Raw genomic sequence first — 19,130 nt, 5'->3', positions numbered from 1 at the left:
CTTGGAGAAAAGAAGGCCGAGAGGTGACAAGATAACCATGTTCAAATATTTGAAAGGATGTCACATTGAGGAGGGGGGCCAAACTTGTTTTCTGGTGCTCTGAAAACTAGAACACAATGAAGCAGTGGATTGAAATTGCAGGAAAAAAAGATTCCACCTAAACCTTAGGATGAACTTCCTGATAGACCTGTTCAGCAATGGAATAAGCTGCCCTTAGAGTCTGGTGGAGTCTTCTTCTTTCGAGGTTTTTAAGCAGAGGCTAGATGGCCATCTTTTAAGGGTGATTGTGTTTACCTGCATGACAGGGACTTGGACTGGATGGCCCTATGTTAGATTCTATGTTAGATAGACTACACTATTGTAAGGCCAGGGATTTCTATTAGATTTAGAACTCTAAAATAAGTAAGATTAAGGAAAATAACAGGACTCTTTTTATTGGATGCATTTAAGTAAAGGATGGTTGGCTCACTCCAAGGGAGGATGGTTGTGCCACCCACTGTAGAGCCTACATTATGTAGTTGTTGTCCTTCCAAGGTTCCTTCCAACTTTATACTTTATCCAATATATATCCTTTATACTTTATCCATTGCCTAAAGCAGTGGTTCTCAACCTGTGGGTCCTCAACCTGTGGGTGCCTACAACTCCCAGAAATCCCAGCCAGTTTACCAGCTGTTAGGATTTCCGGGAGTTGAAGGCCAAAACATCTGGGAACCACAGGTTGAGAACCACTGGCCTAAGGGAAAACCTCATCTTACTGTACCATCTGTTCTGTACCTCCATTTTTTAACACGGGAAAACATGTCCAATTCTATCTCCAAATGCAATTTGAATTGGTATCACCCAAAAATACTGTTGTAATATAACCTGGGATGTGTACCGATGGGGTCACAACCAAAACCTGACACTAGAGTTCACAACCAAGCCGCAAATGGGCATCTGTTTCCTACCACAGTGACAGCATCCTGAACCAGCCATGCCAGAATGAAATGCAACTATGCCCAAGAGAGCAGAAATAAGCTACGTGCTGGAGTTGTTTATCCTTTGTCACTTCCTAGTGCGAGCCCTTCCTTCAGGAAAAGCATTCACGAACTATTGTCCAAAATCATAGCACCTCCAACAAGACCTCTTCCTGTGGCTTGCATGTCCTCTCACTGTCCATTTAGGACTTGAGTCTGCGGAGGAATAAAAATAAAATTAATCCCCTTCTCTCTCTCCCCCAAGCGTTTTATCTCCTCTTCCCCCAGCTGATGGCTTTATAATCCTGACTAAATCCCTGTCACTCTTTCCCTCCCTTTGCCCTGCACCCAGCTCTTCTGAATCATGAGCAGAGAAACAAACAGCTCTCCCATACATTGCTATGGTGGCCGTTCTCCTAAAATTGGTAAAGGGAGGAAATGGCTGCCTGAGTGACAACTCAAGTTTTTCCACCATCAAGGGGCTTTGCATGTGTCACTCCTCTGCTTTAGTAAAACAACATCTCAGAGCATGCAATTACGTGCCAGGAAATGCAACAAAAGGCTCTAGACATAAGACAATATGTGGTCTTGCAAGGATGATGTAGGCCTAAACAAAGGCCTTCCCTTCAAAACCAACCATAACAGGATGAATTTTTAAAAAGACAAACAATACCTCAGGCTGTATTCAAACTGTACTGGCCTACACTGAAATACAAAAGGCAGGCCATGACGACGGCTTGAGGAAATTACTTAGTTTAACTACAACTTCCAGTATCCTCACAGAAGCCTGGCCAGTAATCCAGTTGTTTTGGCTGTTTCTGGGCAGTGCAATCCCAACAATACAGTCTAAAGTCCTGGCTTAGGAACTGCCCATTGCACTCTAGGCCACATCCAGACTTCCAGATGGAGGCCTCCTTACACTCCAGTTAAAAGTTGTTACACAATTATCCCATCTTTGCCTTATTAATTGATTTTTAAAAGGAATAAAAAGAACAAAGTGTTGAGACAAGGTTTGCAAGTGACATCGAAATAAAAAAAAATCCCAGTAATATTCCATGAAATAAGCCATAAAAAAAAACACCAAAAAGTCATCTGGAATACCTCCCAACAAAACAAATATCTAGATGAGGAAGGATCTCCATAATTCACTTCTTCCTCCGCAAAGAAAGCATTGCATTATTTCAGAAGCTAGCTTTAGAACAGGTGGAAGAAATGAAGTATCAGTCTCTTGGGTCCTGTTTGGTTCGAAGTGAGAGTGTAAACAAGGCCACTTTTATTAGAAATGGACGTACTATACTCTAAGGAAAAACACGAAAGAGCTACAGTGGATTCTCTCATTTGTTCGGAGTAAAGGCAAAAAGGCTTTAATGTCCCATACCAGGGCAGAACAAGGCAGGATTAGGAAAGACAATCCTTGAAGCTGCAGCTGAAACTCTCCAGCTTTCAGGTAGGTACCTGTTACACAGCTCCTGAATCTGGTTACACATCCTTGCAAGGTACACCACTCCAGCCCTGCTGCTGGTTCTTACACTATTGACAAACGTCAAAATGATCTAAAGAGTAAATAGTTGCCTGATTCATTAAGCAGCCAAGACAAAGTTGCAGTGCTAGCCATTGAAACTGACACGACAGATAAGTGAAAATGCGCCTTAGGTGCTTCCAGGTGAAAACATTCACCTTGGCATCATCTTGCTCCAAACTCAGAATTTCACAAACCAGACAAAAATGACTTCCAGTTTTGTTAGCCCTCTGTCTTTTTAATTCATTCAGGAAGAAAAGACACAACACCTGTATAGTGCCCTTTGACTTATTTATAGGGCTAGGAGCTGGTCCTTGAACACATCCTTTGCTCAGCGTTTTTAATAAATACACTTCTATCTCCCAAAAGCTTAAGACATTTTCTAATTATGATTGTGTGTGTATATATACATGTGTGTGTGTATGTATGCAATATAGTGACCACAAAATTCTGAGTAGCTTTCGTCCCAAATACCCAGCCTACAGGAAATGAAATTTTATGACAAGTCTTCATATGGACAATTTTAAGAAAAGTTTAGTTTGAAAAATCTGATTTAACAGATCCTGATGAAGAAAGGCATTTCATATGTGCATATGTTTCGGAGAGAGAAGCATAAACGTGTCCGGAATAGTTTCAGAACTCATCCTGCAACCATAATGGTATCAGTTGATAAAAAGTTGCCCCTTAGGATCATCTCTCACCAGAGCAATCAATCTTCTTTAATAGACAAAGTACTCGATAACTAAATGCATCTTTAAAAGGTCAAGTTGTTTTCTCCATTTGCTTTTGTAGCAGCCAGTTTATTTTTTACCATTGGAACAAGAAGAATCCATAAAGTTTAACATTTCTCTTTTGAGTGGCTCGAAGGTCCACCTATGGAATGACACATAGTAAGTGGGCCCTTGATATCTACTAAGTTTTGGTTCCAAGGCCCTCTTTAAATACCAAAATGTGTGGATGCTGAAGTCTCTATATACAATGGAATAGTAGAATGGTGTCCTGGACATACATTGTCCAAAAGTTTGCCTTTCAAAATCTTGGAAGTGGTGAATATTTTCAACCCGTAAATGGTTGAATCCATGGATACAGAAGGTCAGCTGTATTTATCAGCTTTACTCTTTTTTTTAAGTTCACTATACTGCTGCTTTCCAACCTAACTCAATGAGTCATTTTATGAGGACAAACAAGGTATAAATTAAACAAATAACAATAATAACAATATTTTCAGTCTCCTTTCAGATTGAGAATATCAAGCTTACTTCGCCTGATATCAATATTCTGTCTGGTTTTATAGCAGGCATGGGCAAACTTGGGCCTTCCAGGTGTTTTGGACCTCTACTCCCACAATTCCTACTAACCTCAGGCCCTTTTTTTTCTCCCCACATTTACTCCTAGAAGGTCCAAATTTGCCCATGCCTGTTTTATAGTGTCCAAAATGCTATTCAAATTTCAACATCCTGAAAATTTCAGGGTTTTCTTTTTAAAGTTTCTAATCCTCGGATGTGTATGTCAACCAACTGGGAAGTTTTGCCAAGCCAGGGAAGGATTTAGTTGCAATTTCCACTAGCCTGGAGGTACAACTTTTCTGCAATACACGGCTCATTACACTTTCCCATGACATGAAGAAGCAGAAAAAAAAGTATGCCTATTGAAATAAGTAGGTGGAAGTTTGCATAACTTATGCCAGTGACATAATCTAGTTAGCCAAGTGAAAATTAGTTGAAAATTATCAGAAAGCCAGGACAATCTAGATTCTAGATAATATCCTATTCATTGCATGTTTTATCTTATAGCCAGGAAGCTATCACATGAACAAATTGTGGCACCAGGGGCAACAGATATATTCTAAAACAAGGTTTCATGGAGAACAGAAGGGCATTATTGGCATGTTATAGCATATTATGACCTAAATCCTATTGCAAATCCAATTCTGGAATTTATAACAGAAAAGGATAGCCTGCAGAACCTCCCATTCTTCTAGAATGCAGATTAATATTAGGTCCTAGTTTTATACACCAGTAGTTGCTGATTCAGTTTCAGCCTGACTCAAGAAAGTAATTTCAACAGAAGGTTGAAAGTGAGAAGGGGGAGACAAGACCTACCCATAAAATCTGAACTTTGATTCCATATATTTGACATGACCATTTGATCTGTACAAAGTAAACTGGGAAAATAAGGCAGGCAAGTGCTTTGTAGAAGGCCAGTGTGGTGTAGCAGTTGCGAGTATTGAACTATGTGACTCTGGAGAACATGCTGGAATCCCCGCTTAGCCATGGAAACCCACTGGATCTTGGGCAACTCACTCTCTCTCATCTCAAAGAAATACAAAGGCAAATCCCTTCTGGGCAAATCTTGCAAAGAAAATCCTGTGACATGGTCACTATAATTTGGAAATGACTTGAAGGCACACAACAACAACAACAACGCTTTGTGTTCTTTCTTGTTAGAGGTTTAACAGATGTTCTACACTAGGCCAGAAAACTATAGTTTCACCCCATGACCTTATATCATTGGGCTGTCAGCTTTTTCTCTTATCCAGTCTCATTCATGAAATGTTATTTGGGAGAGGAATACATAATGCCATCATCTATGTACAACATCTCCATTTTGCTACCTCTTCCTCCCTCCCTCCCTTCCTTTCTTCAAAACAATAGAAAGGGGAAAGGCAGTATAGCAGCACAATGTCTTTTGAACCTGCTACCTGGGAGCACTCTTTAGCTGAACTTGTCACTAGTTGATTCACATTATATCTCCATTTTAACTGAATTTGAAAAATGCTTTAGGTTATGCATCACCAAATTGCTATACAATTAAGATTTAAGAGTTCAGAAATAACTTTCCTAAGCTTTCTCTTTCCATATTTATTTCTTGCTAAACTTTACCATACCCTCCTTTGATCAGAAAGAACAAGAAGTGAGTTCTATGGCCACAATTTCCACACCATTCTTCCTTGACATTAGGCAACTATTTCGTCCCAGCCAACAAGGAGTCTTCCTTGTCCCATAAAACAAGAACCCATACAACAGAAATAGCTTCTGTATTTAAACAGCAACTAATCATTGTGCCAGTTTGCTTCCGGGCCCAATTCAAAGTGCTGGCTTTGGTCTATAAAGCCCTAAATGGTACTGATCCAACTTATCTGTCCAAACATATCTCCCTTTATGAGCTTTTATGAGCTTTAAGATCTACTGGGGAGGTCCTGCTCTTGGTTCCACCCCACTTCCCAAGTGCAACTGGTGGGGATGAGAAACAGGGCCTTTTCAGTGGTGGCCCCTCAGCTGTGGAACCCCCTCCCTAGTGACATTGTACCAGCTCCACTGGCTGCCGATTTGCTACCGGGCTCAATTCAAGGTGCTGGCGTTGGCCTATAAAGCCCTAAACGGTTCCGGCCCAAGATACCTTTACGACCGCATCTCAACCTACGAGCCCACCAGGACTTTGAGATCGTCCAGGGAGGCCCTGCTCTCGATCCCGCCTGCCTCACAGGCACGCCTGGTGGGGACGAGAGATAGGGCCTTCTTGGTGGTGGCTCCTCGGCTGTGGAACACCCTTCCCGTGGACATCAGACAGGCTCCGTCCCTGTTAATATTCCGCAGGAAATTAAAGACCTGGCTGTTCAAGAAGGCGTTCGAACAAGAAGTGCAATAATTGGTAATGACGACAGGAATGGAACAACGGAAAATGATACTGGATTGTGGTTTAGACGATGAGACGACGTGGAATGGCTTTTGTATTATTGATGATGTTTTTGATGACGATGTTTTTGGTTAATGCTAGATTGATTATTTTAGATTGTGTCTTGAATTTGAACCTGTTTCTATGTTGTACACCGCTGTGAGTCGCCCTCGGGCTGAGAACAGCGGTATATAAGCAAAGTAAATAAAATAAATAAATAAATAAATAAATAATTAGATTGGCCCCATTCTTCCTGGTCTTCAGGTAAAAAGCTAAAGACCTGGCTTTGTGCTCAAGCATTCAAAGAATAGGGTAACGTGGAATTTGACTTTAACCTTGCAGTCCAGATAATGACCATGGAAAACTGGATGTTTGGAAATAATGACTCAGAACTTTTTATGTTTTTTAACTATTTTACTGTGTTTTATAGGTTTTAACTGTTTATATGTTTTAATTGTTTTATAATTTAATGTGCTATGTTTTTGTTATGTGCAAAATGAGGCACTGAATTTTTGCCGTAGTTTGTAAAGCCGCACTGAATCCCCTTCAAGGTGAGAAGAGAGGGGTATAAATAAAGTAACACAAGTTATTTACACTGAGAAAAAGAAAAGAGCTAGACGTAGGAGTGTGAAACAGGTCATCACCTTGAAGTCAGCAAATATGAAAGAAGTAGCATGCCTAGGCCTTTGCCAAGTCTGGCACATGCTGAACTACTAACACTCTCTGGCAATAAAAACTGTGAGAAGCTGTGTTTATGCCATCTGCATATCACGTCACACCATGATGATGCACTCAATAAAGATGTACTTCAGGAGACGCATAAGCAAACTTGTCTTACAGGCCAGACACTTGTGTTTTTCCTCCTTTTAAAAATGACGGATTTCAGCTGAAAACTAAGGGCCCTTCCACACAGCCATATAACCCAGACTATCAAGGCAGAAAATCCCACAATATCAGCTTTGAACTGGGTTATCTGAGGACTCTTCCACACAGCTGAATAAAAGCCCACAATTTCTGCTTTGAACTGGAATATATGGCAGTGTGGACTCAGATAACCTAGTACAAAGAAGATATTCTGGGATATAGGGCTGTGTGGAAGGGCCCCCAGAATATCAAGGAAGAAAATCCCACAATATCTGCTTTGAACTGGTTTATCTTAGTCCACACTCAGATAATGTGGGATTTTCTGCCTTGACATTCTGGGATATAGGGTTGTGTGAAAGGGCCCTGAGTCCACAATGCCATAAATCGCTGTTCAAAGCAGATGTGGGATTTTATTTAGCTTTGTGGAAGGGGCCCAAGAAGCACTAAAGAGTTGATTTCAAGGTACATCTACACTGTAGAATTAATGCAGTTTGACACCACTTTAACTGCCAAGGCTCAATACTATGGAATTCTGGTCGTTCTACTTTAGATAGGAACTTTGACAGAGAAGGGGCCCTTCCACACAGCCCTATATCCCAGAATATCAAGGCAGAAAATCCCACAATATCTGCTTTGAACTGGAACAACCTCCACACAGCTGAATAAAATGCCACATTGTCTGCTTTGAACTGGAATATATGGCAGTGTGGACTCAGATTACCCAGTTCAAAGCAGATATTGTGGGATTTCTTGGCTTGATATTCTGGGTTATATGACAGTGCGGAAGGGCCCTGGGTCATCCGAGGGCCCTTCCACACAGCCCTATACCCCAGAATATAAGGCAGAAAATCCCACATTATCTGAGTCTGGACTCAGATAACCCAGTTCAAAGCAGGTATTGCGAGATTTTCTGTCTTGATATTCTGGGATATAGGGCTGTGTGGAAGGGCCCCGAGCCTACACTCAGATATTCACTCAATGATTCCTTAGCATTGAATTGTGTCATCTAAAAGTGGTGTGAAGCTGCATTAATTTCACAGTGTAGCTACATCTTCAGAAGTGAGTCGCCTAAGGGCTATGAAGGTCGGTATACAAATATCTATATAAATAAAAATGTAATGTTCATTTGTGGGATTAACATAGTTCAAAAACCACTGGATGAATTGACACCAAATTCGGACAGAATACACCTATCAGTCCAACGAGTGACCATCACTTATAAAAACACCGAAAAACACAGAAGAGACTTAAAAAACCAAAAAACAAAATTACTTTACAACGCATGTGCAAAACCACATATATACACAAATATATACACACACACACATATACACACAAAACACACATACAGGGCCACAGTAACACGTAGCAGGGGACAGCTAGGTATAAATAAAAAAATGTAATATTCATTTGTGGGATTAGCATAATTCAAAAATCACTGGACGAATTGACACCAAATTTGGACAGAATACATGTATCAGGCCAACAAGTGACCATCACTCATAAAAACACTGAAAAACACACCAGAAGAGACTTAAAAGCAAAAAACAAACAAAAAACATTACAATGAATTCACAAAACCGCACACACACATATATACACAAAAATATGCACCCACACACATGCACACACACAAAACACATATACACAGACTGGGCCACAGCAACGTGTGGCAGGGGACGGCTAGTAGTAAATAAATAAATTTCCTGCCTTGGTATTCTGGGATATAGGGGTGTATGGAAGGGCCCCGAGCTGACACTCAGATAATGTGGGATTTCCTGCCTTGATATTCTGGGATATAGGGCTGTATGAAAGGGCCCTGAGTCCACACTCAGATATTGTGGGATTTCATGCCTTCACATTCTGGGATATAGGACTGTGTGGAAGGGCCCAAGAGTAAAAGCATGCAAAGCTCCAACTCCCATGATTCCTTAGCACTGAATCATGTCAGTTAAAAGTGGTGTGAAGCTGCATTAATTCTACAGTGTAGCTGCACCTTCAGAAGTGACCACAAGCTGAGAGACTGAACATTATGTTCTGAACTGAGGATTGAAGAACAAGGGGAGGGGCAGCTCCAAGTCAACTGAGCCATAAATGTTATGTGAGAGAGGATATGAAACCAGCACTTCAGCCCTGGTTGGGCCTATAATGCTCTTGTGACATCTTATATAGATAATGTCCGCAGGCACATATCTGAGTGCACCAAGGAAGGAAAAAAAAATAAAAGTGACAGGAGGCGGGAAGCCAAAAAGAGGAAGTTGCCAACTCTACTGATCTTGGTGGGGGGAAAAGTGGCGGGAAACAGAGACTCCCTCCTAGCCATCTTCAAATGGTTTTATTATTTTGGTCACAGTGCCACATTGCAAGGTGTGCATGTGGTTCCCTAATGGACATATTCTCAGATCCATTATGGCAGGTGTGGGCCAACTTGGGTCCTGCAGGTGTTTTGGACCCCAACTACTTTTGGACTCCAACTTAAGCGGCGGAGGGGGAAAAGGAAAGGGCCTGAGGCTGTTAGGAATGGTGGGAGTTGGAGTCCAAAACACCTGCAGGACCCAAATTGGCCCATACCTGCATTAGAGCACTACTAAACAGTCCCACCCTCACTTTGCCAGCCACTATTGGCAGGTTTGGAAACTACAGAGCTGTGGAAGCCTATTCCAACCCCCCGCCCCATATTCTATATTATTATTTTCCAAATTTAGGGGTGACTTTTACCTTAAGGACCCAGTCTTTGGATTCCCACCAATAGCCACACTATTCCAAAGTGGGCCCTTTCCCTTTACAGTCCCTATGGTTGGGATTAATACAGCTTGACACCCCAATGCTATGAGGAATCCTGGGAGTTATAGTTTGGTGAGGCGCCCACACTCTTTGGCAGAGAAGGAGAAAGACTCTTAGGGTCCCAGAGTAGAGTTAGGGCAGTTAAAGCGGTGTCAAAGTGCATTAATTCCCCAGTTTAGAAGGAAGGAAAGAAGGGAAAGAGGGAAGTGGATGCAGGGGGCTTGCTCACCGCCTTCAGCTGCTCCAGCCGGTCCTTCATTTTGGACAGGTGTGTGCCTCCTCCTCCTCCTCCTCCTCCTCCTGTTTTTCTGCAGGTGGACCCGGGCGAAACTCCCCTCCAGGAAGTGGCCTCCCGGCCCCGACGGAAGGACGGCTTCCTCCTCCGCTTTCGCCCTCTTTGCCTTGGCTGGGAGGGGAACTCGCTCTGCCTGGCCGCGGCGGAGGGGAGAGACGCCCCCTCCCCACTTGCTCTCTTCTCTTCCTCTTCCTCCTCCTCCTCCTCTTCCTCCTCCCCCTCCTTCCCCGTCTGGGTCTGATCCTCGGGCGCTGAGCTCCCCGCCGCCGCCGCTAATCCATCATGACATACGCAGGGTGGGCGGGGTCAAAGCGGGAGGCCCCGCCCACTTACCTGAGCGCAAGTCGCTCTTAAAGGGGTAGGCCCCTCCCAAGCCAGAGAGAGCCAACCTGTTGCTGGAGGAGAGGACAACCTGTGTTAGGTGTCGCCTGGAGAGGCCCACGTGGGAGTGGGAGCTGCACCGGGGGACCCCCTCAGAGAGGGTGTTGCTAATCTACCTATCTATCTTTTCTATATAAATAAAAATGTAATGTTAGTTTGTGGGATTAACAGAACTCAAAAACCACTGGACGAATTGGCACCAAATTTGGACACAAGGCACCTCTCAGTAGGCCTGTAGCGGGGGGTGGGGGGGGGGGGGGTGGGGGGGTTAGGGGTTCAACCCCCCCCCGAAATGTTTCAGATTTTTTTTAAAAAAAACCCTGGTTTACTCATGAATTTTAACTGGTTAACCAAATCCCCATGCTAAATCTATGAGATGCAAAAAATTAAAGAGTCCCTCCAGAACTGCAAGCACTATCTCAAGCAAATATTGACAATTTATTCACACTGTCATTACTTGCAGCAATAGCCGATGTAGTGAAGCAACCAAGTTGGGTGTGTGTGTGTTGAATATTCTCATTAAGGAGGCCAGACTTGGTGGAGGTGGTTGACAGGGGCGGAGCTGCAGGCTACTGAAGGCTGCTCTGCCCCCTGCTGTGCTCTTTGCTTCAGCGTGAGCTAGGAGGCAGGTTTCAACACACACACACCCTGTAAAATTTTCAACCCCCCCCCCGAAAATTTCAACCCCTCCCGAAATTTTTTTCTGGATACAGCCCTGCCTCTCATGCCAACGAGTGACCATTATCCATAAAAACACTAAAATAAGACAAAGTGGATGAGACTTACAAAGCCAAAAAAATACATTACAGTGCCTGCGCAAAAGCACATATATACACAAACACACAGCCCCTCGGCTGTGGAACTCCCTGCCTAGGGATATTAGATCAGCCCCCTCCCTCCTGACCTTTCGTAAGAGAGTGAAAACCTGGCAGGCATTCAGAACCCCGGAATAGTCAAGCTTGAGATGGAGAATGACCCAGGAACGGCCAAGACGATGAAACGGATGAGGATTGGAATGAGAGGATATAGCTCTTTTTAAATTGTTATTGCACTGTCTTTCTTGTCTAAATGCACTTAATTGTTTTTGCTTTTGTATTGTATTGATGGCATCAAATTGTGCTGATATGTAGACCGCCCTGAGTCGCCTGCGGGCTGATATGGGCGGGATATAAGTGATGTAAATATACACACACACAAATATATAGACACACATATACGCATATATATACACACAAACATATACACAGACTGGGCCACAGCAAAGAGTGGCTAGTATATATATATTCTTTGTTGTTCATTCGTTCAGTCGTCTCCGACTCTTCGTGACCTCATGGACCAGCCTACGCCAGAGCTCCCTGTCGGCCGTTACCACCCCCAGCTCCCTCAAGGTCAGTCCAGTCACTTCAAGGATGCCATCCATCCATCTTGCCCTTGGTCGGCCCCTCTTCCTTTTGCCTTCCACTTTCCCCAGCATAATTGTCTTCTCTAGGCTTTCCTGTCTCCTCATGATGTGGCCGAAGTACTTCAACTTTGTCTCTAGTATCTTTCCCTCCAGTGAGCAGTCGGGCTTTATTTCCTGGAGGATGGACTGGTTGGATCTTCTCGCAGTCCAAGGCACTCTCAGCACTTTCCTCCAACACCACAGCTCAAAAGCATCGATCTTCCTTCGCTCAGCCTTCCCTAAGGTCCAGCTCTCACATCCGTAGGTGACTACAGGGAATACCATGGCTTTGACTAGGCGGATCTTTGTTGCCAGTCTGATGTCTCTACTCTTCACTATTTTATCGAGACTGGACATTGCTCTCCTCCCAAGAAGTAAGCGTCTTCTGATTTCCTGGCTACAGTCTGCATCTGCAGTAATCTTTGCACCTAGAAATACAAAGTCTGTCACGGCCTCCACGGTTTCTCCCTCTATTTTCCAGTTGTCAATCATTCTTGTTGCCATAATCTTGGTTTTTTTGACGTTTAGCTGCAACCCGGCTTTTGCGCTTTCTTCTTTCACCTTGATTAGAAGGCTCCTCAGCTCCTCCTCGCTTTCGGCCATCAGAGTGGTGTCATCTGCATATCTGAGGTTGTTAATGTTTCTTCCAGCAATTTTCACCCCAGCTTTGCATTCATCCAGCCCCGCACATCGCATGATGTGTTCTGCATACATGTTAAAAAGGTTGGGTGAGAGGATGCAGCCTTGCCGTACGCCTTTCCCAATCTTGAACCAGTCTGTTGTTCCGTGGTCAGTTCTGACTGTTGCTTCTTGGTTCTTGTACAGATTCCTCAGGAGAGAGACAAGGTGGCTTGGGATGCCCATCCCACCAAGAACTTGCCACAATTTATTATGATCCACACAGTCAAAGGCTTTAGAATAATCAATGAAGCAGAAGTAGATGTTTTTCTGAAACTCCCTGCCTTTCTCCATTGTTGTTGTTCATTCGTTCAGTCGTCTCCGACTCTTCGTGACCTCATGGACCAGCCCACGCCAGAGCTCCCTGTCGGCCGTTACCACCCCCAGCTCTCTCAAGGTCAGTCCAGTCACTTCAAGGATGCCATCCATCCATCTTGCCCTTGGTCGGCCCCTCTTCCTTTTGCCTTCCACTTTCCCCAGCATCATTGTCTTCTCTAGGCTTTCCTGTCTCATGATGTGGCCAAAGTACTTCAACTTTGTCTCTAGTATCTTTCCCTCCAGTGAGCAGTCGGGCTTTATTTCCTGGAGGATGGACTGGTTGGATCTTCTCGCAGTCCAAGGCACTCTCAGAACTTTCCTCCAGCACCACAGTTCAAAAGCATCGATCTTCCTTCGCTCAGCCTTCCCTAAGGTCCAGCTCTCACATCCGTAGGTGACTACAGGGAATACCATGGCTTTGACTAGGCGGATCTTTGTTGCCAGTCTGATGTCTCTACTCTTTACTATTTTATCGAGATTCTCCATTATCCAGCGGATATTGGCAATCTGGTCTCTCGTTCCTCTGCCTTTTCTAAACCCAGCTTGAACATCTGGCAACTCTCGCTCCATGTATTGATGGAGTCTTCCTTGCAGGATCTTGAGCATTACCTTACTGGCATGAGAAATAAGGGCCACTGTACGGAAGTTTGAGCAGTCTTTCGCATTTCCCTTTTTTGGTATGGGGATATAAGTTGATTTTTTCCAGTCTGATGGCCATTCTTGTGTTTTCCATATTTGTTGGCAAATGGCATGCATCACCTTGACAGCATCATCTTTTAAGATTTTAAACAGTTCAGCTGGGATCCCATCATCTCCTGCTGCCTTGTTGTTAGCAATGCTTCTTAAGGCCCATTCAACCTCACTCCTCAGGATGTCTGGTTCTAATTCATTCACCACACCGTCAAAGCTATCCTCGATATTGTTATCCTTCCTGTACAGATCTTCTGTATAGTCTCGCCACCTTCTCTTGATCTCTTCAGCTTCTGTTAGGTCCCTGCCATCTTTGTTTCTTATCATACCAATTTTTGCCTGAAATTTACCTCCAATGTTTCTAATTTTCTGGAAGAGGTCTCTTGTCCTTCCTATTCTGTTGTCTTCTTCCACTTCCATGCATTGCTTGTTTAAAAATAGTTCCTTATCTCTTCTGGCTAACCTCTGGAATTGCGCATTTAACTGGGCATATCTCCCCTTTTCACTGTTTCCTTTTGCTTTCCTCCTTTCTTGGGCTACTTCCAGTGTCTCAGCAGACAACCATTTTGCCTTCTTGGTTTTCTTTTTCTTTGGAACGTACTTTGTTGCCGTCTCCTGAACAATGTCTCGGACTTCTGTCCATAGTTCTTCTGGGACTCTGTTTACTAAATCTAGTCCTTCAAATCTGTTCTTCACTTCCACTGTATATTCGCTAGGAATGTTAGTGAGATCATATCTAACTGGTCTGTGTATTTTCCCTGATCTCTTTAGTTTTATTCTAAATTGGGCAATAAGAAGTTCGTGATCTGAGCTACAGTCAGCCCCAGGTCTTGTTTTCACCGACTGGATGGATGTCCGCCACCTTTGGCTGCAAAGGATGTAGTCAATCTGATTTCGGTGCTGACCATCTGGTGAGGTCCATGTATAAAGCCGTCTTTTAGGTTGTTGGAAGAGAGTGTTTGTTATACACAGCGAGTTTTCCTGGCAGAATTCTATCAGCCTGCGTCCCGCTTCATTTTGTTCTCCCAGACCATGCTTGCCTGTGATCCCAGTTGTCATTTGACTTCCCACCTTGGCATTCCAGTCTCCTGTAATGAAAATAATGTCTCTTTTTGGTGTATTATCCAGTAGGTCCTGCAGATCCTCATAGAACTGATCTACTTCTGCTTCTTCAGCAGCTGTGGTTGGGGCGTATATTTGGATCACTGTGATGTTGAAAGGCTTTCCTTGCACTCGAATTGAGATCATTCTGTCATTTTTTGGGTTGTATCCAAGCACCGCTTTAGCGAATTTCTTATTAATTATGAAGGCTACTCCATTTCTTCGATGTTCCTCTTGTCCGCAGTAGTAGATCTGGTGGTCATCTGATGTGAAGTGGCCCATTCCAGTCCATTTCAGTTCGCTGACCCCCAGAATGTCTATCTTTAGTCTTGACATCTCACCAATAACAACATCCAATTTGCCCTGGCTCATAGATCTTACATTCCAGGTTCCTATGGTGTGTTGATCTTTAGAGCATCGGATTCGTCGTTCACCTCCAGTACCGTCGGCCGCTAGCCTTCCTTTCGGCTTTGAGCTAGCTGCATCATCACATCTGGGGCTAGTTGAACTTATCCTCTGCTCCTCCCCAGTAGCATTTTGGCCATCTTCCGACCTGGGAGTCCCATCTTCCAATGGCATACCGACATATCTCTGGTTGTACTGGTCCATTTAGTTTTCTTGGCAAGGATACTGGAGTGGTTTGCCATTGCCTTCCCCAGGGATCACGCTTGGTCTGACCTCTCTGCCACAACCGTCCCGTCTTGGGTGGCCCTTCACGGTTTCGCTCATGACATCATTGAGGTGCTCAAGCTCCAGCGCCCCGACAAGGCGGTGATCCTTTGCTGGAGATATATATTCTTTATAAATAAAAATGGTTTTTTGAGTTCTGTTAATCCCACAAACGAACATTACATTTTTATTTATATAGAATATATATTCTATATAAATAAAAATGTAATGTTCGTTTGTGGGATTAACAGAACTCAAAAACCACTGGACAAATTGACACCAAATTTGGACACAAGACACCTTTCAGGCCAACAAGTGACCATCAGTCATAAAAACACTGAAAAACACAACAGAAGAAACTTAAAAAGCCAAAAAACAAAAAAAATACATTACAACACATGCACAAAACCACACACATATATATGCAAATACAAATATACACACACAAAACACATATACACTGACTGGGCCACAGCAACGCATGGCAGGGGACAGCTAGTCTTCTATATCAATAAAAAGGTAATGTTCGTTTGTGGGATTAACATAACTCAAAAACCACTGGACGAATTGATGCCAAATTTGGACACAATACACCTCTCAGGCCAACGAGTGACCATCACCCAATATAATGTTCGTGGACAGAAAAAGAGATTTAAAGATGGGCTTATAACCAACCTTAAAAAATGTGGCATAGACACCGAGAACTGGGAAGCCATAACCCTTGAGCACTCTAACTGGAGGTTAGCTGTGACCAGCAGTGCTGCAGAATTCGAAGAGGCACAAATGGAGAGCAAAAGGGAGAAACATGTTAAGAGGGAGGCGCATCAAGCCAACCCTGACCGGGACCACCTTCCATTGGGAAACCAATGTCCTCATGCAGGAGAACATGCAGATCAAGAAAAGGGCTCCACAGCCACCTACAGACCCACCAACAAGACGCCACATCAGAAGGACCATCATCCTCAAGCTACAAGGGATTGTCTAAGTAAATAAGTAAGAGGGGGTGACATCCCAGAGCGTGGGCAAACTTTCCAACATGCTAGTAGCACTCCCTGCTAGGACTGGCCACATGGTGATAGAAGGAAGGAAAGCGAAAGAAGGACAAAAGGGTGGAAGGGAATGGAGGGAGAGGGGAAGGATGGGGGAAAAGAGAGACAGAAGCAAAGACAAAAGGGAAGGAAGGAGGGAGGGAGGAAAGAGGGAAGGAAGGAGAATGGGTGGAAGGAAGGAAAAAGAAGGATGCAATGGAAGGAAGAAGCAAGGAAAGGGAATGAAGGACAAAAGGGTGGAAGGGAATGGAGGAAGGGGGGCAGAGAGAAGGAAGGAAAGACAAAAGAGAAGGAAGGAGAAAGAGGGAAGGAAGGAAGGATGAAAGGGTGGAAGGGAAGGGAAGATGGAAGGAGAAAGAGGGATAGGAGGGAGGAAGGTACGGAGGAAGAAAAGACAAAAAGGAAGGAAGAATGGGTGGAAGAGAAGGAAGGAAGGAAGGAAGGAAGGAAGGAGAAAGAGGGAGGAAAGGGGTAAGAAAGGGCGGGAAGGATGGAAGGAGAAAGAGGGAGTTAAGGATGAAGGAAAGAGAGAAGGATGGAAGGATAGAATGGTGAGAGAAAGAAGGGCCTGAAAAATGAGCCCAAGGGGCCGCATCCAGCCTCCTCCCCAATCCCGGGGCCTGGGTTTGCCCATACCTGCTCCAGAGGGTGAAAGAGGAAGTGACACACCCACAGAGGGGTTGGCACTCTCGGGGATAAGCATGTAGACAATTTCAACAGAAAGGAGGAAACCATGAAAATTAACAAAATCTGGCTACTAGTATTAAAACTCTAAAATCAAAACAGTAAATGAGACTGCCCTGATGGGATGCATAAAGATTTTCTTATCACACACAAAAACAGTGCTTCAGCGATGGAAGAATCTGTAGTATTAAAAAAAAACACCCTATCTGTCAACTGTGGGATTAACGAATTAATAGAATTTTGGCAAAAAGTACAAATGTGACTATATAATATCATTTAAAACAGTGGTTTCCAACCTTTTTTGACCAGGGGCCACTCTCCAACATTAGTACCAAAAGGGGTGGGGATAGTTAGCTCTGTGGAAATAAAATAAATTAAAAATAAATTAAAAATAAATAAAGAAGAAGGAGGTTCATGGACCAAATTTTTGTTCTCACAGCCCACTGCTGGGCTGCAGCCCACAGATTTAAAGGCAGTAGATCCCAGAAGGTGTTACTGGGAGACACCTGTTCAACCCCACAACCTTTGTCTTGTGGGGTTCCTCGGGGCTCAATATTGTCCCCCATGTTGTTTAACATCTACATGAAGCCGCTGGGAGAGATCATCCGGAGTTTCGGAGTACGGTGTCATCTGTACGCAGATGATGTCCAACTCTGTCACTCCTTTCCACCTGCTACTAAGGAGGCTGTCGAGGTCCTGAACTGGTGCCTGGCGGCTGTGACAGTCTGGATGAGGGCAAACAAATTGAAATTGTATCCAGACAAGACAGAGGTACTCCTGGTCAGTCGCAAGGCCGAACAGGGTATAGGGTTACAGCCTGTGCTGGATGGGGTCGCACTCCCCCTGAAGACGCAGGTTCGCAGCTTGGGTGTGACCTTGGACTCATCACTGAGCCTGGAACCCCAGGTTTCAGCGGTGACCAGGGGAGCATTTGCACAGCTAAAGCTTGTGCGCCAGCTGCGCCCGTACCTTGGGAAGTCTGACTTGGCCACGGTAGTCCACACTCTGGTTACATCCCAATTAGACTACTGCAATGCTCTCTACATGGGGTTGCCTTTGAAGACAGCTCGGAAGCTTCAACTAGTCCAACGTTCGGCAGCCATGATACTAACAGGAGCGGCGCGCAGGGAGCATACAACCCCTCTGTTGCGCGAGCTCCACTGGCTACCAATTTGCTACCGGGCTCAATTCAAAGTGCTGGCGTTGGCCTGTAAAGCCCTAAACGGTTCCGGCCCAAGTTACCTATCTGATCGCATCTCTGCCTATGAACCCAATAGGACTTTTAAATCTTCCGTGGAGGCCCTGCTCTCGATCCCGCCTGCAACACAGGCTCGGTTGGCGGGGACGAGAGACAGGGCCTTCTCGGTGGTGGCCCCTCGGCTGTGGAACGCCCTTCCCACGGACATTAGATTGGCCATCGCTAATGGTATTTCAGAGAAAGGTGAAAACCTGGTTATTTGAACAGACGTTTTAATAGGCAGTGCAATGAATATAGGAACGGAACAACGGATGACGAGTTTGGATCATGTTTTCAGTTATGAGACGCCAGTGAGTGGTTATTGTTGTTAATTGATTAGTCTGTCATTGTGTTAATTGTTTTTAAATATCTTGCTGTTGTTGGCATTGAATTTTTGCTGCTACTGTTGTTAACTGCTGTGAGTCGCCTAAGGGCTGAGAACAGTGGTAAACAAATAAAGTAAATAAATAAATAATAGGAGATAATAACCACCAGACAGAGAGGGGGATGTTTTAGATCCTTTTTGGTTTGTTTGTTTCTTGTCTCTCTGTGTGTGTATTTTGTTTTCTCCATTTCGTTATTCTCAATAGTTACTTAGTTGTAGCCCTATGTATGTATGCATGTATTTGTTTTGTTTTTGTCTTATATATCTAAAATACATTCATGTTTTATTATTTTCCTTTAATAAAATTGCCTTTAAAACATAACAATATATTTCTTTGATATTTAAATATCATGACACATTTAAATCTTTTGTTCAGTATTGTATAGGCCTTTTTTTTGCTAAGG

The 19,130-nt window shown here is 43.9% G+C and overlaps 1 protein-coding gene across 4 annotated transcripts in view; it reads right to left on the bottom strand.

Moving 5' to 3' along the window:
* STX3 (syntaxin 3) overlaps positions 1-10,398 on the bottom strand; it is a 51,471-nt gene extending 41,073 nt beyond the window's left edge. For 2 of the 4 annotated variants that reach the window (XM_060771483.2, XM_060771492.2), the window contains exon 1: positions 10,028-10,395. In XM_060771483.2, coding sequence (XP_060627466.2) covers positions 10,028-10,057 — 30 coding nt within the window. In that variant the 5' untranslated portion in view covers positions 10,058-10,395. Of the gene's footprint in view, positions 1-10,027 lie in introns of all 4 variants that reach the window. The other 2 variants (XM_060771475.2, XM_060771469.2) reach the window with 2 other exon arrangements.
* Between the last annotated feature and the right edge of the window lie 8,732 nt (positions 10,399-19,130).

This window comes from Anolis sagrei, chromosome 1 (assembly GCF_037176765.1).
Source record: "Anolis sagrei isolate rAnoSag1 chromosome 1, rAnoSag1.mat, whole genome shotgun sequence".
Taxonomy (NCBI): domain Eukaryota; kingdom Metazoa; phylum Chordata; class Lepidosauria; order Squamata; family Dactyloidae; genus Anolis; species Anolis sagrei.
The sequence above is the reverse complement of the archived record's forward strand: the minus strand, read 5'-3'. Positions and strand labels throughout refer to the sequence as shown.